General features: G+C 39.1%; 1 protein-coding gene across 1 annotated transcript in view; it reads left to right on the forward strand.

Moving 5' to 3' along the window:
• TGFBR3 (transforming growth factor beta receptor 3) overlaps positions 1–27,571 on the forward strand; it is a 210,287-nt gene that overhangs the window by 177,044 nt on the left and 5,672 nt on the right. The window contains exons 9-16 of the mRNA XM_070746579.1: positions 148–449; positions 1,684–1,836; positions 5,362–5,502; positions 6,450–6,620; positions 7,697–7,996; positions 12,453–12,570; positions 17,086–17,124; positions 23,511–23,618. Coding sequence (XP_070602680.1) covers positions 148–449; positions 1,684–1,836; positions 5,362–5,502; positions 6,450–6,620; positions 7,697–7,996; positions 12,453–12,570; positions 17,086–17,124; positions 23,511–23,618 — 1,332 coding nt within the window. The remainder of the gene's footprint in view (positions 1–147; positions 450–1,683; positions 1,837–5,361; positions 5,503–6,449; positions 6,621–7,696; positions 7,997–12,452; positions 12,571–17,085; positions 17,125–23,510; positions 23,619–27,571) is intronic.

Here is a 27,571-nt window from a genome sequence, read left to right on the forward strand (position 1 = left end):
AGGTGATTTTTCGGCCATGAAAAAGCCATGACCTGGATGACTGAGAATCTCCATAGAAATGGTTTCACATGCCACGTGAACTAACCAGTGCATGATTCTAGTTATGAATAAGTCGCATGGGATGACATAATTTCTGTCTTTCTGCAGAAGAAACGTATGAAGAATACGATTCCCTTCCACCAGCGCTGAAGTTACTACTGTATGGCGTTAAATCTCCTGCAGACTCAAGTTTGAGCAAAGAAATGCGTTTTGGTTTCCTTCATGAGAACAACCAAGGCTCCTCGCCCTCAGACGATACTGTTGATCCAATCATGGCCAGCCAGGGTTTTGATCAGCTTCTTCCAAAAGACACGGAACCAGAAGAAGTGCAGGGTAGCGTTGATGTTGCCATGTCTGTGATATGTAACGATACGTCCATGATGGTAGCTGTAGCAAAAGACTCACTGGAGGTTAGTCTGCTATTTTAATTTCATTTCAAAATGAATTATTTTGAATTCTGGATGGTCTTATGGATACCCGTGCTAGGCTGGTATCATCACAACTGCTTTGTACTGCTTGGGGTTCTCCTTGTTGTTCTGATGACGATGGTTCTGCTGAACCTCAAAGCAAAAGCCAAGGCAAAAGCTGTTTTTCTCGTCAACTCAGCAAGAGTCATGTGATCTAAGGGGCCATTTCATATTCCACTGGCCCCTAAAAAAATATTGACACTCAGCTGAGTCCACAGTTTCAGCATTGCAGCTTTTCTTCAGATAGGACTAATAGTCTGATCAAGAGAATAAAGTGATAGTTTTGAGATAGCAGAATGGACTGTGTCATTTCAAATAGCTGGTCACTTTTGGAAAATCTCTCCCCATTTAAAAGTCCACCCGAATGCCTTCCCTCAACACTGTCAAACTTTTTTACTAAGTCTGCACTTCTATTTTTACTGGTTTTTTCTCATCATTCCTATCATCCTTTTCCTCCCACTTAGGACTGTATGACTGTAACTTGTTGGTTGTATCCTTAAGATTTTTATTAATATTGATTGCTTCCACATTGCTTATTTGGCTCCTATGACAATTATTAAGTGTTGTACCACATGATTCTTGACAAATGTATCTTTTTCTTTTATGTACACTGAGAGCATATGCACCAAAGACAAATTCCTTGTGTGCCCAATCACACTTGGCCAATAAAGAATTCTGCTCTGCTCTGCTCTGCTCTGCTCTGCTCTGCTCTACTCTACTCTACTCTACTCTACTCTACTCTACTCTACTCTACTCTACTCTACTCTACTCTACTCTATATAGAAATCCCACAGAGAGGAAATTGAAAAGTTTACTGCCTTTCTCACTTCTATCATAGCTTTTATACATGTAAAGAAGCTTTATTCTGTTTCTTATTGGATGGGAACTTCAGTATTATATTCTGAAATGAACGTCTACGTTACAATCTCAGGATCTTGAAATTTTATTCTACTGAATGGGTAAACCATCCAGGTGTTTATCAGCTGAATATCTGCCCTGCTGGTTTCCTACTTGACTCATTGTGACAGCACAAATAATCCAACAATAGATTTCTGGTATAGAGTTTCTCAGTGTCGGAGATAATGCTTGGTGCCAGCTGTTGCTTTTTATCACTTTCCTTTGCGGTTCTGATCAGTGGTTCTGGTATAACCATTTGTCTTGTTCCGTTTCCTTTTAGGCTAGCGGTTTCGTTGGGACACAGCTCTCTCTGCTGGATCCTAATTGCAGAGCTAAAGCAAACAGGACCCATTTTATTCTGGAGTCATCTTTGCACGATTGTGGTACCCGACAGATTCCCTATCCTTTGGATAACATCGTCTATCTCAACTCTGTAAGTCTCTTATCTCCTAGAATGCTGAAAAGGAATCCCAAATCTCCCTTTCTGCCCCTCAGCTCTTAGAAGGCATCAGGAGGAGCAGCAGAGATTAGTTCTGTTTCTCCGATGCAAATCTAGTGAAATCTGCTCCACATTTTTTTCCACATTTATAGCTAAAAAATAGTGAAGATGAATATTTCCTAGCAGCTTTTTAGTTCACAGGTTACCATTATAATATCTTTCATCTGACACATATGATAACCATACATAATGTTGACTTCTAAGAAAAGACAATGGGATAGTAGCACCATCTCATCCCATTCTTCAAATATGGCTATAAGTATGTACGTGAATTAAAACTCTCCCCCCACCAACTTCATGTGTATCTTAATAACTTATTGACAGAATCTGATCTTTTGTATATTATCTATCTATCTATCTATCTATCTATCTATCTATCTATCTATCTATCTATCTATCTATCCGATTTCTATGCCGCCCCTCCCCAAAGACTCGGGGAGACTATGAAACAAAGTCATCCAACCTGCAGTTGGCCGGATCCAAAATAGCAATAGCACTTAGACTTATATACCGCTTCACAGTGCTTCACAGCCCTTTTTAGCATTTGCTCCAAACAATCTCATTTTACTGACCTTGGAAGGATGCTAAAACACCCTCAAATGTTTCTGAAGCAGTTTGCCATGGAGGAAAGGGCCAAAATTCCTACAGAACAATGTAAAAAAACGGATTACTAAGAACTGGAAATTTGTGGTTGCAGTTATAACAACTAAAATGGTGCAGTTAAGGAATCTACAAATTTTAGTTTTTCATTCTAGCACTTTGTCAATTGGGTGGTTTTTCTTAAAGACATATACAAAGCAACTTTAATATTAGTTTGTCACATATTCTATTTCAGTAGAGAATATATATCTGATAATATTCAGTGGCAAAAATATGCAACAATCTAATATTATTTTACAGAAAGAGTAGTAGATGCTTGGAACAAACTTCCAGCAGATGTGGTTGGTAAATCCACGGTAACTGAATTTAAACATGCCTGGGATAAACATATATCCATCCTAGGATAAAATACAAGAAATAAGGGCAGACTTGATGGACCATGAGGTCTTTTTCTGCGGCCAATCTTCTATGTTTCTGTCTGAACAAGGACAAATATTTTAATAGAACTGTATGTTATCTTTCAGTTGCTGACCATTGTTATATGGGATTTGGGTGAGAGTATTTAGATAATTGCAGTAATTTTTCAATACGAGTTGCAAGCATGAACTTATTTGGAAGTAAACCAAATACAGTAACTTGGTAATTCCAAAATAAGTTATATTTTAAGTTAAATCATATTGTATATACTTTTGTGGGGGCTGTTTCCTGGTGTATGCTAGTTATTTCAAATATGTTTTCAATATTGGTGCTGGAAATTTGAATCCAATTGGTTTTTCCAAGTGTGTAAGTAGCTATGGAAGTTATTGTGCCCAAGTAAGATTTTTCCCTTCAGTCTGCTTCAGCATTTTCACTATGATTTGGATGGATGTTGGCCAGTTCAGGTAAACAAGCATAGCTATTGCCTTTTGTAAATTCAGCACATAGTGACAATTTTGGCAGATGAAGAAAAAATTGTTGTCCAACTCAAATATAGCTAAGGCAACCTAATCAGACATAACCTTATCCAATTTTTTTTTTTCAAATGGCCATTTAAAATCCTTTATTGGCTAGAGCTTTTGGCATTTGATCTAGAGATGTACCCAACAAAAACTATAGATCAACAGGCTGTGGAAAAATACATCTGGATCTCAATTCAGCAGTTGGACTGCTATCTTTAAACATTAAATTGATCTCAAAAGCACAGATTTTTCTTAGTACTCGGACCAATTTCTAAATCACTGAAACTAGCAGTGAATTATGAAGCAAATGCCTGAAAAACGCCAATTTTTTGTGTGTCAACTATCCGTCATGCGGGTGAACAAAGGTAGAGTTAAATTGAAGAAATGCTGCATCATCAGGAACACACAGAAAAATATACAGGGAACATTTGTGTATGAAAGACAAGTAGAAAAATGAGTAATATGCTCAATAGGGGAGTTGAGAAAGGGTTTTTATTTTGTTGGGTTTTTAAAAAAAAAAAAAAGCAGTAGAGACTTAATGTGTATAGCAGGGAGGAAAAAATACAAAAGAAAAGTAAAAAGAACACCACTCACTGTTATTATGTGTTCTTCAAAAAAAGAAATGCTGAAGTAGTATAAAGTTACAGCTCTTTGCCTACTGAATGCTGTGATCATTATTAAAAAGTAGGATATATGCAACCCCAGTTGAATGAACCATTACTTTTTTGAAATGCAGTATATGTTATAGTTTTACCAGAAAAAGAAGTAAAACTGCTGGTATATTCATTTCTATGCCAATACTCATTTAAAGCCAATATGTTACTGCTATTACACTCCAGGTTTGGAAGTCAAACAATAAGCCTATTTTTACCATTATGCAGATACATAAATTGACTGGCAGGGAAGATACAGGGGTTTAGATCCTGGGGTAGCCCCTTCTATTTGTAATATTCAGTATCTTCCTACAAGACCAATGTTCAGCATCATATAGAAACCCGCTGTACTATATATGCTTCCTCCTTTTTTCTCTATTAAAAAGAATAGGAATCATTCAGCATTCATTTACCTTTGATCAATTCTGAACAAGTTCTGTGCAAACTAGCAATCACAGTTTAAATAAACCGTAATCAACTACGAAAGTCAAGGCAAACTGTTCTTAAGCTGTCCTGCTGACTAGAGCATACAGGTTGTCCTCAACTTATGACCACAATTGAGCTCAGATTTCTGTTGCTAAGTGAGACATTTGTGAAGTGAACTTTGTCCCATTTTACGAACGTTCTTGCCACATGTGTTAAGTGAATCACTGCAGTTGTTAAGTTAGTAACCCGGTTGTAAGATGAATCTGGCTTCCCCATTGACTTTGCTGTCAGAAGGTCACAGAAGCTGATCACATGACCCCTGTCATAAATATGAGTCAGTTGCCAAGCATCTGAATTTGGATCACATGACCATCGGGTTGCCGCAACGGTCGTAAGTGTGAAAAATGGCTAGAAGTCACTTTTTTCAGTAACGTTGAAGCTTTGAATGTTTACTAAATGAACTGCTGTAAGTTAAGGACCACCTGTATAGCCTTTTGCATAGACTCGGTTTGCATACACAAACCAAAGCAAGTTTTTCCCAATCTATAAACCTCTTGAAACTGCCTAGTCAGCATATCCCCAGGAAGAAGCTAAGATTTGGGAAAGCAGAGGGCATTTCCTATGAAAGTGGTTATCATTTGGTCTAACGTTTCAAACAATGGTTGCATGGGAAACTAAGATAAGCTTAAAACAGCAGGTAACTGACCGTACTCTCTACCATCAATATTAGATCCTTCCCATAACTAACTTTTCTGGCATGTTTCTAATCACGTGAGATGGAATCAGAACCCCAAATAGCTCTAACAGTTACTGTTTTTCCCCCCTTTTCCATTTGTTTAAAGATTGTTATCCATGTGTCCCCATCAAGTGAAGCTAGTGGTTGGCTGCTTGATTATGAAGACATGGAATCAGGAGATAATGGTTTCCCAGGGGACACAGATGAATCGGATATCACCTTTATCAATCGGCCTGTCATTGTGGTGGTATGTATTGATTAGACACCATTTGGTTTGAGAATATAGAAGACTGATATCATTTCTTAGAACTTTGGTTTTTAAAGTATGTGATAAACAACATTTATGATGCACGGGCCGATTGAAAGACTTTTCCGTGTGCCTGTGAATTATATATCTTTTATTCGATCAAGAACCAGAGTATTAACCTCCTCCCTTCCGATTTCAAAACAGTATCAGTTTTTCATGCTGTTAAGGTGTGAATAGTTTCTGTGTTTCCCAGTTAACCTTTTCTTTTCGAATAGACTTTTTTTTTTTAAAAAAAGAAGCAACTTCCCAATATTTTAAGCTTTCCTCATTTATCCTCTCTCACAATCCGTTCCTTGTTCAAAATGATAAATTCACCCAAAACGTTTTATTTCTGTTGGGTTGTCTTTATCTAAGAATGTATGTCTTCCTTGCCATAAATTTGGTGAAGAAGATTTACATTGCTGCTGGTCAGAGATTATTGTTTGTTTGTGTGTGTTCATGAGGACTTTATGGTACCACTGATGAGAGGGTTAGACAGGAAAATCAGATAAGGAGAAAACATTTTGAACCAAAGCAGTGGGGAGATAAGTCAAATTTAGAAGAAAACTTGATTTTCCTCCCTTTCAAAAATGCTTGTGAATCAGTCATACTTGAAATATGTTTGTGGTGTGTGTCTGGGTCTTTATGGAGACATTGTCTGACTGGATGGAACTAGGCCACCAAATCACTCAGATATTTTAGATCTAACCTAAGTCTCGAAATATTAAAAATAAAATGACAGAAGATTAGGCTGCTGAAATATGGTGTTTTGGCCACAGGACCATAAGGGATTCTAGGGCCTATAAAAATGTAATTGGGAGGCTATATGGATTTCAGAGTGGTTGTTGCCTCCCCTTATATATTTTGTTACCTTCTTCAATACATTTATCTCCTTGTTTTTGGACTAGTTCAATTGCACATTCCATCAACCGAGGGATTCAAAGTTTTCCAAGTTCTGGCCACCTGAAATGCATGTTGGCAATGCCACCTTTGGAATGGAACTCTACGAGACGGACCTTTTCCGTAGCCCAGTTCAAGGATTCTTCTCTGCCGCAGACAACAGCCAGATTTTTGTTGAGGTAATCGACTTGAGTAGAACTAGGGATCGATGAAACTGTGTTTTTCAGGAACATGGTAGCTGAGAAAAGGCTGTTCTCGTACATCCTAAGCTGGCATGGTTCAATTGCCTCTGGCAGACAGATGTGTCCACTTGTGGTTTCTGCAAGAAGGAAATTGTACCGATCTCGAATTAAAATAATACTTTTGTGGTAAGGACCAAGGAATCTTAGTAATATGGCAAGCCCAGAGCAAAATGTGTGTCTTCCTCATCAAGTCCTCTATGAAATAAGAGTCCTTCATGAAAATAAAGCCCTATTGTTTCATGTTTTTTTTTTCTTTCAAATTGACGGCAAAACTGATTCCACATGCATGAGCACGCACAGTTTAAAAAATAAGCAGGCACAATTCTTTCCTTTTTAATTTATTTGAAAGATTTATACGGCCGTCCATCTCAACTATCTCTGTGTGGTTTCAAACAACCAAGAACTATGAACTTAATTCCAAGAACTGCTGTGTATCATATGCAGACTCTCAATGTACAACAATAACCCTCTCTTTCTCCTACCCTCTCTGTAAGGGGTAGAAGATAAAATTCTCTGTAAAAACTCACAATCACAACTGACTACAGACGGTCCAGTCTGTGTCACCACACTTTATAAGAGTGCAGCTCCTCTTGGTAATGAGTTCATCCTATGCTAAAATAGAATGCGTTTAGTTTTCATTTGATTTGGCATTATATACCAACCTAGCCAATTCAGGTTTATTGAACAAACTACAAAGAAACCATAACTTAGCATACCAAAGACTTTGAGGATATTACACCTATAAAAGTCTGTTTCCTTATTCCACTCTTTAAAATGGTGGTTACCACAGGAGAAAAGAAATGTCTCCTGAATATTTTGGATTATAGCTCTTAAAATCCTTTGTGACGTTGGATGGGGGGGAGGATAGACACCAGTATTTCCTAATTCTGCAGATTATCTAAATGGGAGGGGTAACCAAGGTACTCAACATTTGATTGACTGACTTCATTATACTGCTGTGCAATCTTCAAAACATTCAATGTAGCATGATCTATTTTTCTTTTCTCATGCAGATTTCTCTGACAAAGGATGAAAGATCCCTGGGCTTTGTAATCCAGACTTGCTTTATTTCACCCAGTTCCTATCCTGACCAAATGTCAGAATACACCATTATTGAAAACGTTTGTCCTAAAGATGAGTCTGTAAGATTCTTCAATGTTCCAAAGGCTAATTTGCCTGGGCCAGATGCACACACTGACAAAAAACGGTTTAGCTTCTTATTCAAATCCACATTCAACAGCTCTCTTCTCTTTCTACACTGTGAAGTGACCTTATGCACGAAAAAAGAAAAAAACATTCCAGGATTAGCTCAGGTAAGTTGTGAAAAGATTTCTCCCCCTTTTTCTCTTTTTGGCACATACAAACTCACATCTGTAATTACATTGTTTTACGATCTACACGTCCACTAAGAATTTAAAATAAACTTAGGCCAGAACTTCGTTGGTTGTGTTTTTATCTGTGGATCTGCCAAAAAAGAGGTGGGCATAGATTGTTTTCTGAGAGCATCAATTATGTACAGTGTGATATACCTACACTGCAACAACTCTGGCAGGCTTACAAGGGTGAAGAAACTTGCTTCTTTAATGTCAATCGCTGAAAAAAAAAATAGAGAAAGCCAAAATTCTCAGATTTCCAATATCAGAGCTAAAATGTCAAATGAAGAACGCTATTTATTTTACTAAAGCTAGAGCTGGGCAAGAAATAAACATATATACTCTATGGAGAGGGGTGGCCTACAAATCAGATAGATAGATAGATAGATAGATAGATAGATAGATAGATAGATAGATAGATAGATAGATAGATAGATAGATAGATAGATAGATAGATAGATAGATAGATAGATAGATAGATAAGATAGATAGATAGATAGATAGATAGATAGATAGATAGATAGATAAGATAGATAGATGATAGATAGATAGATAGATAGATAGATAGATAGATAAGATAGATAGATAGATAGATGATAGATAGATAGATAGATAAGATAGATAGATAAGATAGATAGATAGATAGATAGATGATAGATAGATAGATAGATAAGATAGCTAGATAGATGATAGATAGATAGATAGATAAGATAGCTAGATAGATGATAGATAGATAGATAAGATAGATAGATAAGATAGATAGATAGATAAGATAGATAGATAGATAAGATAGATAGATAGATAGATGATAGATAGATAGATAGATAGATAGATAAGATAGATAGATAAGATAGATAGATAGATAGATAGATAAGATAGATAGATAAGATAGATAGATAGATAGATAAGATAGATAGATAAGATAGATAGATAGATAGATAGATGATAGATAGATAGATAGATAGATAAGATAGATAGATAGATGATAGATAGATAGATAGATAGATAAGATAGCTAGATAGATGATAGATAGATAGATAGATAGATAGATAGATAGATAGATAGATGAATAAGATAGATATATAGATAAGATAGATAGATAGATAAGATAGATAGATAGATAGATAAGATAGATAGATAGATGATAGATAGATAGATAGATAAGATAGATAGATAAGATAGATAGATAGATAGATAGATAGATAAGATAGATAGATAGATGATAGATAGATAGATAGATAGATAGATAGATAAGATAGATAGATAAGATAGATAGATAGATAAGATAGATAGATAAGATAGATAGATAAGATAGATAGATAGATAGATAGATAGATAAGATAGATAGATAGATAAGATAGATAGATAGATAGATAGATGATAGATAGATAGATAGATGATAGATAGATAGATAGATAGATAGCTAGATAGATAGATAAGATAGCTAGATAGATAGATGATAGATAGATAGATAGATAGATAGATAGATAGATAGATAAGATAGATAGATAAGATAGATAGATAGATAGATGATAGATAGATAGATAGATAGATAGATAGATGATAGATAGATAGATAGATAGATAAGATAGATAGATAAGATAGATAGATAGATAGATAGATAGATAGATAGATAGATAGATAGATGATAGATAGATAGATAGATAGATAGATAAGATAGATAGATAAGATAGATAGATAGATAGATGATAGATAGATAGATAGATGATAGATAGATAGATAGATAGATAGATAGATAAGATAGATAGATAAGATAGATAGATAGATGATAGGTAGATAGATAGATAGATAGATAGATAGATAGATAATGTAATTTCAATTGATAAGTTGCAGATAGTCACAAATTTGGCAATTTGCAAATTCCTGCTACAGATTTGAACCAGGAAGGTAGAGATCAGTATGCAGACGGAGTTTGACAGCCCTTAAGGTTATGTTGTCAAAACTTGCTCATGTTCTGCCTTGGATGAACCAACAACAAACTTGCAGAGAAAAAGCATGGAACAAAATTTTGCCATGCTCTCCCTTTGACTCTGCAAGCCCATTTGTCATTTTTTAAAAATGTGATTCTGGCCATGTGACTCCTATGTGGGCCCTTAAGTTTAAGAAACCCAGCCTTAGCCCTTGGCTGGGGATTACATGGTTGGAGAGTGCCAAGTTTTGGAAGCTACTTTACGATAGTGCAGCCAAAGAAGTTATAAGTGTGACTGATTGGTGAAACCAATTTGCAACAGATAATGTTAACCAATACATTTTCTATATGACTGATGGTGAGTTTTTCCAGAATAGCTTATATATATATGAAGCTACTCCTCTGCATTTGAAGCTGTTGTAATATTGAGGTATGGCTTAATAGGAATGTTCTGTCTGTGAGTTGGCTCTTTTCCAGCATAAAGGAAAGACCGATGAATATAATTTCATATGGTCAAGGATTAATGGTTTTTCTAAAAATGTGGCTGAATGGTGTTTTTTGTATGTAACCTATTTTGTTGTCATTGCTCCCTTTTTTCTGTGCTTCCTCCTCCGCCTCATTCTTCTTTACATTAAAAACAAACTTTCTAAAAAGAATAATATAGACAACTCTTTGTTTCCTGAAGGCATTTGAGTCAGAAGGGATCATTGGTTTTGGAAGATCTTCTGTAGAAAGACTTTACACTGTAATTGCCAAGTAGCATTTTCCCCTTTGTAAGATTAGGCTGTTAGTCTAAAGCAGTGCTGGTGAACCTATGGTCCGGGTGCCACAGGTAGCAAATGGAGCCATATCTGCTGGCTAGCGAGCCGTTGCCTTAGCTCAGCTCCAACATGCATGTGTGTTCCGGCTAGCTGATTTTTGGTTTGCACAGAGGCTCTGGGAGGGCATTTTTGGCTTCCAGGGAGCCTCTGGGCGGATGGGAGAGGGTGTTTTTACCCTCCCTTGGCTCCAGGGAAGCCTTTGGAGCCTGGGGAGGACGAAATACAAGCTACTGGGCCCACCAGAATTTGGGAAACAGTCCGTTTCCAACCTCCAGCTGGCCTCCTGGAGGGCAGGGGAAGATGTTTTCGGTTTTCCCAGATATTAAATTATGGGTATGGATACTCGCGCATGCGCGATAGCGCACACACAATCTCTTTCAGCACCCGAGAAAGAATATACTCACCATCACTGGCCTAAAGAATATTCTGTGTTTTCCCAGGATATTCTCAGGCATATAAAACATGCCTATTTCATTTTCCTAATAATCTGTTCATCTTGCCCAACCTATGTGTTTCTTGTTGTTGGACAAAAGTCATCCAGTCGTACCAGTGTACCATGTTAGCTGGACATTTCTGGGAGGTGGAAAATTCTCTTATTAAGAGAACAATCTTAACCACTAGGTTAATTCATTTGAACATAGGTGAAGTGAAGTTACTTGCAGGATCCAATTTGGGTCAGTCACTGGGAAAAGAGGTTTAGTTTTCCAAGCTTTAAGACTTGTTCTGGAGCCCATTCCCTGGGGACTTCTCTCCAGCTTCCAAAAGGTTAATAAACATAGGAATAATTGCAATTAACAACAGTAGGACAACATACGTTTAGTTTTCCCAATGGAAACTATTGTCATTTTTGATAGAATAATATATATTTTCTGCTAAATTGTTATAGATGATAGGTAGAAATTGTGTTAAGTGGTTCAGATTTACCGAATCTATTCAGTGCTCATCATATTTGTTGAAAACAATGCATTAGCATTAATTTTCCAGATCCTGCTGAGATAAAATAGTGCTATTGTTTCTGAACTTCTACTGGTGAATTATTAGTTGAACTGCTTCAGAGGATTTTGAAGGAAAATTAATTCCTGCATTTTTTTTAATTGTTTATCTCAGAATATTTGTTTTATAGATTTAGTAAACATCTCTAAGCAAGCTAAATGTCTCTTTGTTCCAAAACATTAAAATAACCAGCACCTTTTCTAAATGGGCAATATTAGCTGTCCACTCAGAGGATGGGAAAACTTTGAACAGTCTTACAGCAGAAAAGAACAGTCATCTTCAATAATCTATTGTGTACGTTGTGTTAAGGAAGAGAGCGATTGGGGTGGGAAACAGAAGAACTTTTTCAACACAGTTGTGAAGCAACGTGTGGATTTGTATGGACATTGCCCAAAAGAGATTATCTGCAGCTTTGAGGATTGGTAGAGTTTTAAGTAACTCAAGTACCGAAGAAAAGTTGAAATGTAACTGAGATGAATTTATACAAGCATTCATGGAAATATGTTTATTAAGTTTCATTTCTTATTGAGTAAATATTACTAAATATTGATGATGATGATGATGATGATGATGATGCACACCTGCTGTGCTAATATAAATATTTTCAGTGGGTCCCTGATCTTACAAGCTGTCTGTTCTCTCCATTTTGCAGTGTGTCCTTCCAGATGAAGCTTGTACCTTTCTTCACGTTGATATGATCTTTGCAATGATACAGAATAAGAAAACCTTCACCAAACCTCTTGCTGTGATAGCTAAAGGGAGACCAGAAGGTACTGAACATATTTTCAATTTCTGTATAAAAAATTTTGTTCTCCAGGCACAAACAATTTTGCATTCTGGTGATATTATTATTCCTGATTTATAAGACATCATTATTTTTAAACACTAATGTTTGTTTGCACTCATATTTTCCTTAAATCTTCTTTCAAATGCAATTTGGCCAAGGATTCCTAGAGGAATGTATTTTGATTCTATGTAACAATATGGAATTCATAAACATTAAGCAATTCTGCACAATTGATTCCAGCTGTTCATTATGCTATAGGTTTTGGGAAAGCTGTATATTTTTTTTTCCTTTGGGGCTTTAAATACTTAATTAAACATTGTAACAAAACTTCAAATATATTGAAAATATTCCGTAGCATAGTAGATTTCTATTACTAAAGACTACGACCAGAAAGAAAATAGCTGTATATATTTAGAAATGATTGCCTGAAGGAAATCATTTGTTCCTCCTTGAATCTGTATGACTATTAACCTATGTTTTCAGGAGGAGGAAATATATACAGAAATTAACAAATCTCTAGATGATCCTTGGAGTGATCTATCCTCTATTATCCTTATTTGTATATTAAAGCTTCCTTACCTTCCATCTGCTTGGATAAAACTTTTCCACCCTATGCAATTTGCTTTTTGGTGCTTCACATCACATCACAGCCCACAAACCACATTTCTACTTTAGACTTATTTTCCCCACATAATTACTTTCCTTAAAAACAGCTGTTCTCATAATATTTAGAATTTAGTTCTCTAAGATATGCAAGGCTTCCGCAAAATTAAATTAACCTAATTCAGTTAACTAGTTAATTGGAGCCATCCGATATTAACATATTAATAGTTTCATATGTTCTAAGAAAATTTGCAGTTGTTTTGATAACCCAAAATTATTTGTACAGGTAGAAACGTAAGAAGGGGTTTGCACTACAAAGAAACCCTTGTCTCCCTCAATATATAACCTCCCCCCCTTTCTCTCTATCCGTATGAGAAAAGAAACAATCGTATGCAATGTATTAATTTATTTTTTCATTTGAAGCTGCCAGAAATCCAAAATCTGCCTCTTCATAACTGACTGCAATGAACATTCCTAATAAATGATGTTGTATATCAAAGTTCTTTTCATTGTGTAGTTGGGAGCACATTGATAAGCCAGAATATAAGCTAAATCCAAAAATCTGATTTCTGCCCCAAATTATTCAGGCATTATTGCTAGCTCGGGAATGTACAGCCCCTACACACGCATGTGTACACACACAGAGAGACAGAAAAACACGCAAAGCAGAATAGCGGCCAACTTGGAAAGAGCTATTTAAGCCAACATTACCTTCTTCATCCTAAATTGGAATTGGTTGTTGTTGTTTGGTTTAAATAAATCCCTGTTGTGTTTCCTTTCTCTCCGCCACCCCCCCTCCACCATGCTTCATGATTGGAAAAAATGGTAGAAAGTTACAGAATATAATCTCCCCATGCTGTATGTAGTAATAAAGAATGAATATAAAATAGAGTTTAAAAGGCAGTAGGTGATTAAACCTGGCAAGCGCCACAGCCAATGCTAACCAATTGAAGTTGGATCTTAAGTTTACTGTTGTTTTTGGATGACAAAAACCCAGGGGTCCAGCTAACAATGCATGAAAATAATCTTTTTTTGAGCCCTTCTAACAACATCAGCAAGCATGAGTATTTATACTTATTTTTAAAACCTTAGCCTCGCACACTCCCATTTGGTGTTGACATGACACGTTAATTATAGAGTTTCGGTGCTTTCAGATGGAGAGCAAAATCTTTCATTTCTATGCAAAGGCTGTTTGAAATTCTGGAATGCTTTCTAAGGGATTTTTGTTAAAAAAAGATGAAGATCAGAAATCCCTTAACCTCAGTCACATAGAGAGCGTTTCTTGGCATTTAACAGTTGATGGTATACCATTGTGCACTGCTTGGGGTCCCAGAAGGACAACTGTTTCTGCTTAGCTGTTTGAGACTGCAAGGAGTTTTTGCAAATCTTTATTCTTGACACAAATCCACCGAGGACAACCCTGAAAGATTTGGTCTCCATGCACAATGCAATTAAAACGCTTGGTATTTTGTGTGTTTTTCTGGCCATGTCCATAATCTCTCATGAATTTCAATAGCTAACAAAATGCCTCATTGGATCAGCCAGACTGGATGTCATTTGGGCTCAATTCTCCAAGGAATCTAGTACCTCTGTAGTTTAAATTGAACCAAATATTTTATGGATCTTTTTTAGATGTTTCATATTTTGGAAGATAAAAGTGTGTGGTTATAAACATAGTGAACTAAAGGCTGATAAGATTTATCGTGCAATGCATACTGGAAAGTGTCCTAGAATTTTTCAGACATTCAGCTTAATGGGCACCAGCATGCAGCATACACAAAGTGTGTCTTTGCTGCCACTTACCCTCTTGATTATGAATCAAGCCTGTTCTGTCGGGCTCTCTGGTAGACTCCTCCCAAAAATTCACAGGTACAAATTTTAGACACACACACGTTTGAAAATTCAAAACAATATTCTTTATAATGAAAATTCATTTAACCTAATCCCTCTTTTGGTATAGCAAAGAGCACTGGTCTCCAAACAAACTGCTAATTTGTACAAGTCCCTTATCAGTTCTGTGATATTTAGCTTGCAGCTGTGAGGCAATTCACAGTCCTTCTTCTTTCACAAAGTGAAACACACTTTGCTCTGGTTTAGTTTCAAAGCGGGGAAAAATCAGCACAAAAGGTCAAAGTCATTAAAGCAGTCACGAAACACAACGATCAGATAATCCTCCACAATGGCCAAACCCACAGGCTGCTATTTATAGCAGCCTCACTAATGACCACAGCCCCACCCAACCGCACGTGGCCTCATTTTCTTTGATAATAATTTCTCAGTTGTTGTTGCCTATGCATCGCTCTCCACATGCGTGGCTGTATCATTAACTCTTGTTCTGAATCCAAGGAAGAGCTAGATAATTGATCTCCTTCTGAGCTGTCTGCCACACTCTCCTCCTCCCTGTCACTCATGTCTTCTTGGTCAGAGGAGCCTTCATCAGCAGATTCCACCAGGGGGGCAAAACAGGCCTGCAGCATGTGGATGTCTCCCCCACAGCCACAGTCCTTGGGGCAGGAGCTGGGCCAGAGCTAACCACAACACAAGCCCTTGAGGTTAATTGTCACTATGAACTAAGATTATAATGCTTACAAATGCTAGCGAATAAATAAGAGTTGCATTAGTTGTCACAGATTTTGATGCAAAACAGGTCATTTGTTGTGTGCATTGTTACAAAACGTATTATTATTATTAGATCTGCATTAGAAGCCAAATAAAGAAACTTGGCGGTACCGTAGGTACAGAATCAGAACAGAACGTTCAGTTCCACAACTCGCTTTTCTCTCCACATGTTACACACGTGGCTGCCATGAATGATGATCAAGGATAGTATTGTTGCATGTTTAAAAGAAAACAATTTCTTCCAGATTTTATTTTTTTTTAATGTTACAAGGTTGGGCTACATAGGCGATGCCATCGCTATGGGGAATTCAATCCTAGTGAAATTAGAAGCATATTTGGAAACGTTTGACTTGTCGGCTACTGTATGGTTTTCTTTTATTAGTTAGTTTGCATTTTCTGCTACTCTGGCATCACTCATTTGCTTTCCAAGGTTGCGGAGAGCAACATAACAATAGCACTTAGACTTATATAACGCTTCACAATGCTTTCAAGCACTCTCTAAGCAGTTTAAAGAGTCAGCATATTGCCCTCAACATTCTGGGTCTTTATTTTATCCAACTCGGAAGGATGGATGGCTGAGTCAACCTTGAGCCTGGTGAGAATCGAACTACCAAATTGCAGACAGTCGGCAGTCAGAAGTAGCCTACAGTACTGCACTCTAACCGCTGCGCCACCATGGTTCATGGATATGATAGATTGCAGAACAAGCAAATATCTATTAATATTAATTAATATTAATATGACGGTTAAGATCTAGGTTGATGTCCCGCCTGTCTTCTGCAATCAGAAATCTGTGGGCTTCATCTGTGAGCTGTGCCCGAGGAAATCCTGGGTTTTGAAATCCTCATTTCTGAAAAGTGTCTCGATTGGGAGAAACTGTTTTATGCAAACTATTTTGGGGATAAAATTAGTTTGCCTCTATATTGTTTCAATGCCTTGGATTTGCATGACTCCAACTTAATCTTACTTCTTTGGTCTTTGGGATAACCACATCTGTTTTACCATAAATGCCCCAAGGGCGAAATCGAATTCTTTACACAAAAAACCAATACTTGTGATTTGGCAATAATTGGACAGCACCTGGTAACTTTTGTGGCTTGGGTTTTTCAAGATGATTTCACCAAAGACACTTAATGAGATAGAAAGGATTTCCTTTCTTTTTCTTTATGTTCTCACTCAGATTTGATCAGTTTAACTGGATTTCTTACTAGGTTACAGATTTTACTTAAGAATTTCTGTTGGGTATAAAAACATCCTTTTTTTTTTCTCCTGGCAGATAAATCCTCCTCATTGAATCCTTCTAGAGGATCACCGTGTAAGTATATATAATCCCTCTTATTTTTAAAGAACTACATCTAGAAAAATGAGTAGAAGAGAAGAGAATCAAATTAAGTTCCCGGAGGTCTTCTAGTCCAACCCTCTGTCTAGGGCAGGAATCCTTATACCACCATGGACAAATGATTGCCCAATCTTTTCTTGAAAAACTCCAATGATGCAGCTTCCCCCCCAAAGATTAGAATTGCCCCCACCCTCCTTGCTTTCGTAAGCTGCTTAAAACCCACCTCTGCTGTCAGGCATGGGGGAATTGAGACCCTCTTCCCCCTAGGCATTTACAATTTTATGCATGGTATGTATGTACTGTATGTATGTTTGGTTTTTTATATTAATGGGTTTTTAATTATTTCTAACATCAGACTACTATTGCACACTACTTTATGGTAGGTTGGATACTGAAAGACATACAAATCCAATAAATAAATAAATCTGGGAGCCAAGCTGTTCCACTGATTCTCTCAATCAGGAAATTCCTCCTTAGTTCCAGATTGGATCTCTCTTTGATGAGTTTCCTCCTATTGCTTCTTGTCCATCCCCTCTTCTCTGTGAGAGCCCCTCAAGTACCGGAGATAGCTATTATGTCACCCTTAAGCCCTCTGTTCATTAGGTAGCCATACCTAGTTCCCTTAGTCCAGTCATGGCGAACCTATGCCACGGGTGCCACAGGTGGCATGCAGAGCCATATCTGCTGGCACGCGAGCGATTGCACTAGCTCAGCTCCAATGTGCATGTGTGTGCCGGCCAGCTGATTTTTGGTTCACACAGAGGCTTTGGGAGGGCGTTTTTGGCTTCCAGAGAGCCTCCGAGGAGGTGGGGGAGGGCATTTTTACCCTCCCCTAGCTCTAGGGAAGCCTTTGGAGCCTGGGGAGGGTGAAACACAAGCCTGCTAGGCCCACCAGAAGTTGGGAAACAGGCCGTTTCTGGCCTCCAGAGGGCCTCCAGGGGATAGGGGAAGCTGTTTTCATCGTTTCTGGCCTCCAGAGGGCCTCCAGGGGATAGGGGAAACTGTTTTCATCGTTTCTCGCCTCCAGAGAGCCTCTAGGGGGTAGGGGAAGCTGTTTTCATCCTCCCCAGGCATTGAATTATGATTGTGGGCACTCGCACATGTGCAATAGCATGCCTGCACGCTTTTTCGGCACACGGGGGAAAAAAGGTTCGCCATCCCTGCCTTAGTCCAGTAACCATTCAATTTAGTTTCTCTTGCTCTTCTCTTCACTCTTTCATTCTTGGCTGAACTAAGAATGATTGTAAACCCTTTGTATGTATGAGTTATGTAGAGAAGCAGGGTTTGTTTATTAATTTGTTTAGGGGGAAAACCATGTGGGGAAACTGCCCAAGCAGCACTAGGCCCTCAGGTTCAAATTCCCATTTTATCTTGGAATGCAGCTTAGTCTCACGATATTTGCTCCAGAAAAGCGGCTTAAGCCAAGGATTCTCCCTCTTGGGCTGTAGAAGTAAATATACAAAATGTTACCCGTAAAATAAACTAATATCTAAATTAACAAAACTATGGTGGTTGGTGGATGGGATTCACCCAATAACTAGAACCATAGTCTCCATCTTTGCTTGCTACTTTGTTATTTATGCTATTTATTTCAAATCCGCCCCAAGTCTATCGAGAGGGGCGGCATACAAATTAATTAATTAATTAAATAAATAAATAAACAAACAAACAAACAAATAAATAAATAAGGCTTGCACAGGCCATGTAGAAACGAAATTGTACGACACCCTCCTGAATTAAAAACAAAGTACAGATGGTCCTCAACTTACAACTATTCATTTAGTGACCGCTTGAAGTTACAACGGCCCTTGAAAAAAGTGATTTACGATTGGTCCTTGAACTTACGATCATCACAGATTCCCCACAGGCACAGGCAGGGGTGAGCTATTGCCCAGATGGGGGGGTAATGCAGTGGGGTAGTGAAAATGGAGCTCCACCCCAGAGCACCCATTTTGCACTGAAAGATGTTGAAAGAAAATGCATAAGCCCCGGCCACAGTGTGGTAGTAAAAATTTTGGTAGCCCTTCACTGGGCACAGGTGTCTCATGGGCCAGATGCATTATTTGCAGGCCACGCCCACCCTGGCTCCGCGAAGGCAAAAATACATTATGATACGTCATGTGAGTTTGACATCTGTGATTTAGATGGTTACAGCATCCTGGGGTGATGTCATCACGATTTGTGATCTTCCCAGCTGGCTGCTGACTAGCAAAATCATTGGGGCGGGGGTGGGGGGATCTGTGTTTGCTTAACAACTGCATAATTCACTAACAGCCTCATGATTTATTTAACAACCAGGGTGATTTGCTTAACAACCATGTCGAAAAAGTACATAAAATCAGCTGCAACTCACTCAACAACAGCCTAATTTAGCAGTGGAAATTCTGGTCCCAGTTGTTGTTGTAAGTCGAAGACTACCGGTATACATAATATTGTGGTGCTGGCGTCACTGTGGACAGTAGGCTTAGGGAATCCAGCAGGGGTAGAGATGGCCAGCACTCCGTCTTAGGATGGCCATCCAATGAAACTAATGGCAAATAAAAGTGACCAGATCAATGTTCCCTCTATTTTTTTTCCGGTGTGGGCGGAAAAGTATAGTGTCTGAGCGGCAGTCCCCTTGGGACTGGGCAGCATAGAAAAATAAATAAATAAATAAACAAACAAACAAACAAACAAACAAACAAGAAAAAAATCCCTTCTTTTTTGTTAAAAGAAATTAATAATTTAAAAAAACCAAAATCCATTTCTATTAAAACTAAAACAACCAGCAAAACCAAAACTATAACTATTAATAAAAACAGGTGAGGGCTGGGGGTTTTTTTCTCTGTTATTATTTAAGTGCTTTTACCATATGCTTTAAATCAAGAGTCACTTCTCTCTCTGTTTCTCTCTCTTTCCTGTCATTCTCTGCCTCAATCATTTTCTCATTTCTCTTTTTTCTCCCCTTTTTCTATCATTTCTCTCTCTCTCTTCCTTCCACTCTTCTCTCTCTCTCTTGCTTTCTCTGTCTCTCTCTCTCTTGCTTTCTTCCTCTCTCTCACTCTCTCTCACTCTCTTCCTTCCTCTCTCATCTCTCTCCCTCTCTCTCTTTCTTGCTCTCTCTCACTCTCTCTTCCTTCCTCTCTTCTCTCTCTTTCTCTCTCTCTCTCTCTTTCTTTCTCTCTTTCTCTCTCTCTCCCCTCTTGCTCTCTCTCTTTATCTCACTTTCTCTCTTGTTTTCTTTCTCTCTCTCTCTTGCTTTCTCTCTCTCTTACTCTTTCTTGTTTTCTTTCTCTCTCTCTCTCTTTCTCTCTCTTGTTCTCTCTCTTGTTCTCTCTCTCTTTCTCTCTCTCTCCCCTCTTTCTCTCTCTCTCTCTTTCTCACTTTCTCTCTATCTTGCTCTGTCTGTTGCTCTCACTCTCTCTTGTTCTCTCTCCGTTCTTCTCACAGCGAAGGCCGGCGAAGGTGATTTTCAATGTTGGGCGCACAGGTGCGCACACTCCCCATCCCCCTGCCAGCCCGCCCGGAACATTCAAAATAAGAAAAACCGTCGCCGGCCCGACATTGAAAATCACTTTCGCCTGCCTCCGCTGTGAGAAGAACGCCTGCCCCGCCTTTCCTGCAGCCCCCCTCGCTGACAGCCCGGGACAAAAGCGCTCTCAGCAAAGGGACTGCAAGAGGGGCGGGCGTTCCCACTGCAGGAGGAACCGCACCCCAAAGCAGGAAGCGGAGGAGAAAGAGAGGCGGATCGGGTGGGCGGGCAGGGGGCAACGACAAGAAGCTAGGGGTGCAAGGGGGCCGGAGGCTCTGGGAGGGGCAGGGGCGGCCACGGCTCCTTGCACACCCTTGGAAAAGGGTGCACAGGGGGGTGTTTTGGGATGCATGTGCACGTACACGCGCAGCTTAGAGGGTACAGTGGACCAGACCAGGGGTGAAATGCTCCCAGTTCACTTGTGTCTGTGGGTTGTCAGAGAGCTAGTCACGAAAGGAGCGTGAGGCTCCACCCACCCTCCCAGTTGCCACTATTTGAGTTCTTTTACCCTCTGCGCATGGGCAGAGGGTAAAAGAACCCAAATGGCATCTGGATGGGTGTGCAGAGCCTGATGCTCCCTTTGCGTCCAGCTCCTCAAAGACCCACAGGCATGAGAGAACCAGGAACATTTGACTCCTGCCCCAGAAATATGCCGCTTAGAGCCAAACCTCAATAAAAATTAATGGGGCTCCACCCCGTAGCTCCACTCCTCGCATAAAAGGAGTGAAAGTTGCGAATGGCTGGGAGTGACCGCCGTTGCTCAGCACACGTTCAAAGCCATGCTTTCAGGAACCAGATGTACACTCACACAGATTATCCTGCCTCTCCCAGTGCGGGCTCCATGTTACAACCTGGAACCGATTTCCGTAATTAAAACTGCTGCCAAAACGTGGAACACAATTGTTTCTATTTATGTATTTGCTGACTTTCAAGCTGGCACTCCTGCTTGGTTGACAGCCTTTCCGTTCCCCACTTATTATGCTGCTGTTGGGGAGACGGAAGGGAATTGGCAGAGGCCTTCTTTCATTATTTGAATGAGTTTATCCTGCCCTACCTCAAAGGCACAAAGCGTGGGGGGTGCATGCGCTCAAAACTTAAGGAGGCTAAAATTAGAGAAGTAAGCTATTTTTGGTCTTTCCAACTTAAAAACAAGCAGAAATCAGCAGGAAACCCACCAGGCTGAAGCTGCTTATGGGAGAGGCACATTTTAAAATTGCATCCTGCTTCTCTGCTTTGTTCTTGTGAAATAACGGGCCGCACTAGATATATTAAATAGTGTTGTTTATAATTTCCTTTCAGTTGATGATGTGATCCCAAATCTACATGCTCGCTTTTTTCAACCCAGCTTTCTCCTGGTTGGGTTGCCAGAATCAGCATGCAGCTTGAACATCTGCAGGGAGTCCTTGACTTACAACTGCATCTGAGCCCAAAATTTCTGTTGATAAGCGAGACAGATCTTAAGTTATTTTTTTGCCCCATTTTATGACTTTTCCTGCCATATCTGTTAAGTGAATCATTGTAGTTTGTTTGTTTGTTTATTATTGATTGATTGATTGATTGATTGAATTTATATGCCCTTCACTCCAAAATAGACTCTGAGTGGCTAACAACAGTTATAAATACAATACAAGTAAAAAACAATAAAAACATCACTAAAATCACATATATCATTAAAAAAAACCATACTTGCTAACAATCAATCTTAATTCCAGGCCTGCCGAAAAAGCCAGGTTTTAACAGCTTTCTGGAAAACCGGTAGGGAGGAGATAATGCAAATCTCTGGGGGCAGTTGATTCCATAGAGTTGGAGCGGCCACAGAGAAGGCTCTTCCCCGAGGTCCCGCCAACCAACATTGTTTGGCGGACGGGACCTGGAGAAGGCCGACTCTGTGGGGCCTTGCTGGTCGCTATGAGGGAGGAGGCAGTTCCGTAAATAGTTAATAGTTAGAAAATTGTTAAGTTAGTAACGTTGTTAAGTTAGTAACGTTGTTAAGTGAATCTGACATCCACATGGACGAAGATCTCAAAAGATGTTCCCGGGAACACAGCAATCATCATAAATTTGAGTCAATTGGCAAGTGTCCGAATTTTGATCACGTGACCGTGGGGATGCTACAATGCTCAGGAGTATGAAAAACAATCATAATTCACTTTTTCCAGTGCTGTTGTGACTTCAAACAGTCACAAAGCGAATGGTTGCGAGCAGTGATGGGCTGCTGCTTACACAGTCCAGGGCTCCTTCCGGTTGGAAATTCCAGGATGTCCACACATCTGTGCGTCCCTGATGCACGCACATGTGCATGTAAAATTTTGCTCCTGCGCATGCGTAGCAAGCAAAATATCATGTGAGGATGTGCGTGAGAGCAAGATTTTGGTGACTTTCACCAATTTTTTTACTTCTGCACACATGCGGAAGCCAAAACATCACTGAAAATCACCAAAATCTCGCTCTCATGCACATGTTTACATGAGATTTCGCGTGCTACGCATGCACAGAAGCCAAATCTCATGCCCCCGGGTCCGTGCACGCTCGCCAAATGCGCCTGCGACGGCCTCAGAGGGCACACCAGTAGTGCCAAAGACAGCAACACTGGTTGTAAATCGAGGACTACCTGTACTGATCTGGGTCGGGAAGAGAGAAGGAGCAGAACATTCCAACTTGAGGCAAAAAGACCTTGAGGTAAATTTGTTGAGCCCCAAAAGGTGCTGAGTCCTGATTACAAAATGCCACTGAGGGGAGGAAAAGTCCCATTATTATTTGTTTTTTTCTGAATGCAAGTAAAATGTCTTTGATTTTGCATTGCCAATGTGTTGATTTTTCTCTCTCTCTCTCTAATCTCTGAATTCCACAGCTGTTGTGCAAGGCCTGGACACATTGACGGTTGTGGGAATTGCCTTTGCAGCTTTTATGATAGGTGCGCTGCTGACAGGAGCTTTATGGTTTATCTATTCCCGCACAGGTGAGTACGATTTTTTTCCCCAAATTGCACTGTGTATCTGTAACACTGACCATTTTCACTAGCCATTTATTTACTTTGAAAAATTAAAAGCCTCTGAAGGATCACGATAGATGCCTATCCTGATCAATAGTTTCTCATTAAAAGGATTTCTTTTTAAACAATAGAGTTTCAAGTATGGAGAATATTTATATAACTACATGAAATGACCACCATAGCAGTGTTTTTTTCCCCAAACATGGCAATTTTAAGAGGTATGAATTGCAGCTAACACACTGAAAGGACAGAGAAAAATGTAGCTATCATTAAGTAGGGGTGGAATTTTGTATCTTGCATCTGAATGGAAAATGAAAAACCATTTAAATATGTTAATTGGCATTCATATGTCATAGTAGAGATTGAGGCAACCATTCTGTAGCCAAATATCTGAATTTCCTGAGACTTTCTTTCAAACAATCATACGTACAGTAACTTCTTCATTTCATTGTGAAGGATATAATGATAGATCCTTATTATGGTTGGGTATAAGTTGGTAGAGAAAACCCAAGTCAAATAAACAAACATTACAGATCCATTAAGAAAAAGTATGTGTTCAGAAGATGATTGTGGCAAGATTAAATAAGGCAAGATTAGCCAAGGGGTTGCTATACTCTGATTTGATCTGTTATTACATATGGAAGTACAACATCTCAACTTTGACACATAAAATTGAATATGAACAAATCAAATAATCGTACGCAAATGATCTCTGGAAAAGAATGGAACTGTGTAGACACATTTCTTAGGAATTGAAATTTCTTTCACAGACCCTTCAGATCCCATAAAGGAAAGTTTGATTTATAACTGAAAACTGAGACATACTATCAATGACTTTATTGATCCTAATCTTTCTGTAGTTCTTTGGATAAAAAGAGAGCACCTCTCAATGTTTCTCTCTGGTATCAATCACTGGGATTTTAATTTGATGTGGGTAAATTAACTTTCTAATCAGTTTCCAATGCAGTTTTTGTGCTTTCCCACAATGTTCACAATAGGGCTCTGCAGAGACCTGCTTGAAAGAATGAAATATGAGTATTTTCAAACATGGTCTCTTCCTGGGCTCTTGTGGCTATCTTTTGCAGCTGAAATGAGATCTTAGGAAGAGATACTTGGCTTTAAGGTATTTTCCACAGATGTAAGATGCATGCCCAAACATGCTCCAAATCACATTTTTGTCCTTTGTATCTAGATTGCTGCATTACCTTAATCCAGTGGTGGGTTACTCCCAATTTGGACCACTTCTTAGAACTGATAGCAGTGACAGGCTCCGCCCACTCACCCGGGATACTTCTGTACATTCGAACCAGTAGTAAAGGGTTTTAGAACCCGCTACTGCCTTAATCCGTTTTATTTATTGGGTAGAAATTGTGCATATTGTATTTGGGAGGTGGGCGATAAATTGCTGGTCCTCTGTGGAAGAAATTATTAGCAAGGACAATCTTTATTTCCTAAAATCATAAAGTAGAAGAGTTCTGGTGCAACAGAATAAGCACTTCAGTTAAGAAATTCGTTCTGCTGTGCTTGCAGTACAGTAATAGAAGGAGAAGGTCCATTTAAAACCGAACATCTGCCACAGATTAACAAGAGTTAGAACACATTACTTTCCTGTTTAAATGCCTCATTGATTTCTAAAGTATACAGCTTGGCCTTGATACATCTGAATCCTGTTTCCTATCATTTATGAATCACAGTTAGTTTGGAAAAAGCAGTGTCCAGTTTTGAGCAATCTCCTACTTACTGTAATTCTCCTACAAGTGTAAGCCACCCCGGATCACTAAGCCAGAAAATTGCAAGTTCAAATTCTGTTTAAATCAGAAACTAATGGCTGCCAAACAAACCAGGATGTGGTAAACAATTTTAAACTATAATAGCAAGTTCTGTCTTACCTGAAGTTATTAAGCATGGTTTCCTGAATCAGACATGATGGAAAATTCCGATTAATTGTGGCTTGTTCACTCGGGATCTGTGTGTTTAAGTGAGAAACAAATAGAAAGGAATGGGACTTTGCATGTATTTGAGCCTTATACTGTATATCTGGTTTTCTGAGGTAATATTTGATCATTTGAATGTATTTATGTCCTTTCCTGCTGCAACTATTTGTCGCCAGGCATGGGGGAGTTAGGATATTCCTTCCCCTAGGCCATTACAAGTTATGTATGTATATGTTTGGTTTTTATAATAAGGGTTTTTAGTTGTTTTATTAAATTGGATTGTTACATGTTACTGCGGAGAGGGGCGGCATACAAATCCAATTAATAATAATAATAATAATAATAATAATAATAATAATAATAATAATAACAACTATATAGTGGGAAGAGATGAGGCAATTTGGAATAATTCTCTTAAGCCCTCTTCACCTGTTTGGTGAGAGGAAACAACATATAAGCCTTGTTTGAGAAATTTATTCAGCGGTGACTTAGTTCACTGGCTGAACTTTTATTAGTTTTCCCGTCCCTAGTTTGAATACAAGGGACTCTTTCAGATGTCAAAGTTATGCTCCTGTCCAAGGAGTTCTCAACAAATAGGTACAGAAAACATGTCCCCTCTTCCCACCCCCTTCCTTGTACGTGACGAGTCCATCCAGCTAATGCAAAGGGCCAAGAACAGTCTATTATTATTTATTAGTCTGGAACTCAAAGCAAGCCGTTTTAAGACGTATATAACTCTCACCTCTGAAGATCTCTCGCTTCCAAATAACAAGATTATGCAACCTGCTCTTCCCATCCCTTCCCCCAGCCCCCAAACAACTTGATGGGAAACTTAGAAGACACCGCTTCATAAGATCTGACTGAAGAAAAAGGGAGAATGCAACACATAACGTTTGGCGTATGCGAACTTAGTGTACTGAGGGTAGAAAAAGCAAACAGATTGGCTTGAAAGGGAGCCATATTGGCAGGCTTCATCAGTGTGAATAATAAAGAACATGCTGTTGCACTCAGATGTATATGACTATAAGTGGCTTAAAGATTCTTTTCAGCCTGTAGCTGGGATAGAGACATTTACCAAAACATCCCCTTTAAATAGCGTTCGGACAAACGGTGGCAAGAATCCTTTTCAGAAACAAATCTTCCTTTCCAACCGGCTTAAAATGGTACATTTTGTCCTCAGAAATTTGCAGCAGGGGACGCTTAGATTAGATTAGATTAGATTTATTGGATTTATATGCCGTCCCTCTCCGTAGACTCGGGGCGGCTCACAACAATGGTAAAAAACAATACATAGTAACAAATCTAATATTTAGCAATCTAAATTACAGTTTTAGGTTAAAAAATCCAAAAGAAACCCCAATATATAAAAAACAAGCACACAGTCGAATCATACACAGAAACTACATGGGCAAGTGGGAGATGTTTCAATTCCCCCATGCCTGACGGCAGAGGTGGGTTTTAAGGAGTTTCTGAAAGACAAGGAGGGTGGGGGCAGCTGGTTCCAGAGGGTCAGAGCCACCACAGAGAAGGCTCTTCCCCTGGGTCCCGCCAGACGACATTGTTTAGTCGACGGGACCCGGAGAAGGCCCACTCTGTGGGACCTAACCGGTCGCTGGGATTCGTGCAGCAGAAGGCAGTCCCAGAGATATTCTGGTCCGATGCCATGTAGGGCTGTATAGGTCATAAAGGAATAGCTTACTCGTAGGAATAGTTGCTTGCAAAAATCCTTGTGGATAAGATTCATTGTTTGTCACAACTCATAAACCGACATTCGGGTAGTCCTTGGCTTACGACCACACGTGAGCCGGGGTGGCTTACAGCAGGTAGAGTGCTGTACTGCAGACCACTGAAGCTGACTGTAGATCTACAGGTCAGCGGTTCAAATCTCATCACCGGCTCATGGTTGACTCAGCCTTCCATCCTTCCAAGGTGGGTAAAATGAGGACCCGGATTGTGGGGGCAATATGCTGGCTCTGTTAAAAAGTG

The sequence above is a fragment of the Erythrolamprus reginae genome, chromosome 3 (genome assembly GCF_031021105.1).
Source record: "Erythrolamprus reginae isolate rEryReg1 chromosome 3, rEryReg1.hap1, whole genome shotgun sequence".
In the NCBI taxonomy this organism is placed as follows: domain Eukaryota; kingdom Metazoa; phylum Chordata; class Lepidosauria; order Squamata; family Dipsadidae; genus Erythrolamprus; species Erythrolamprus reginae.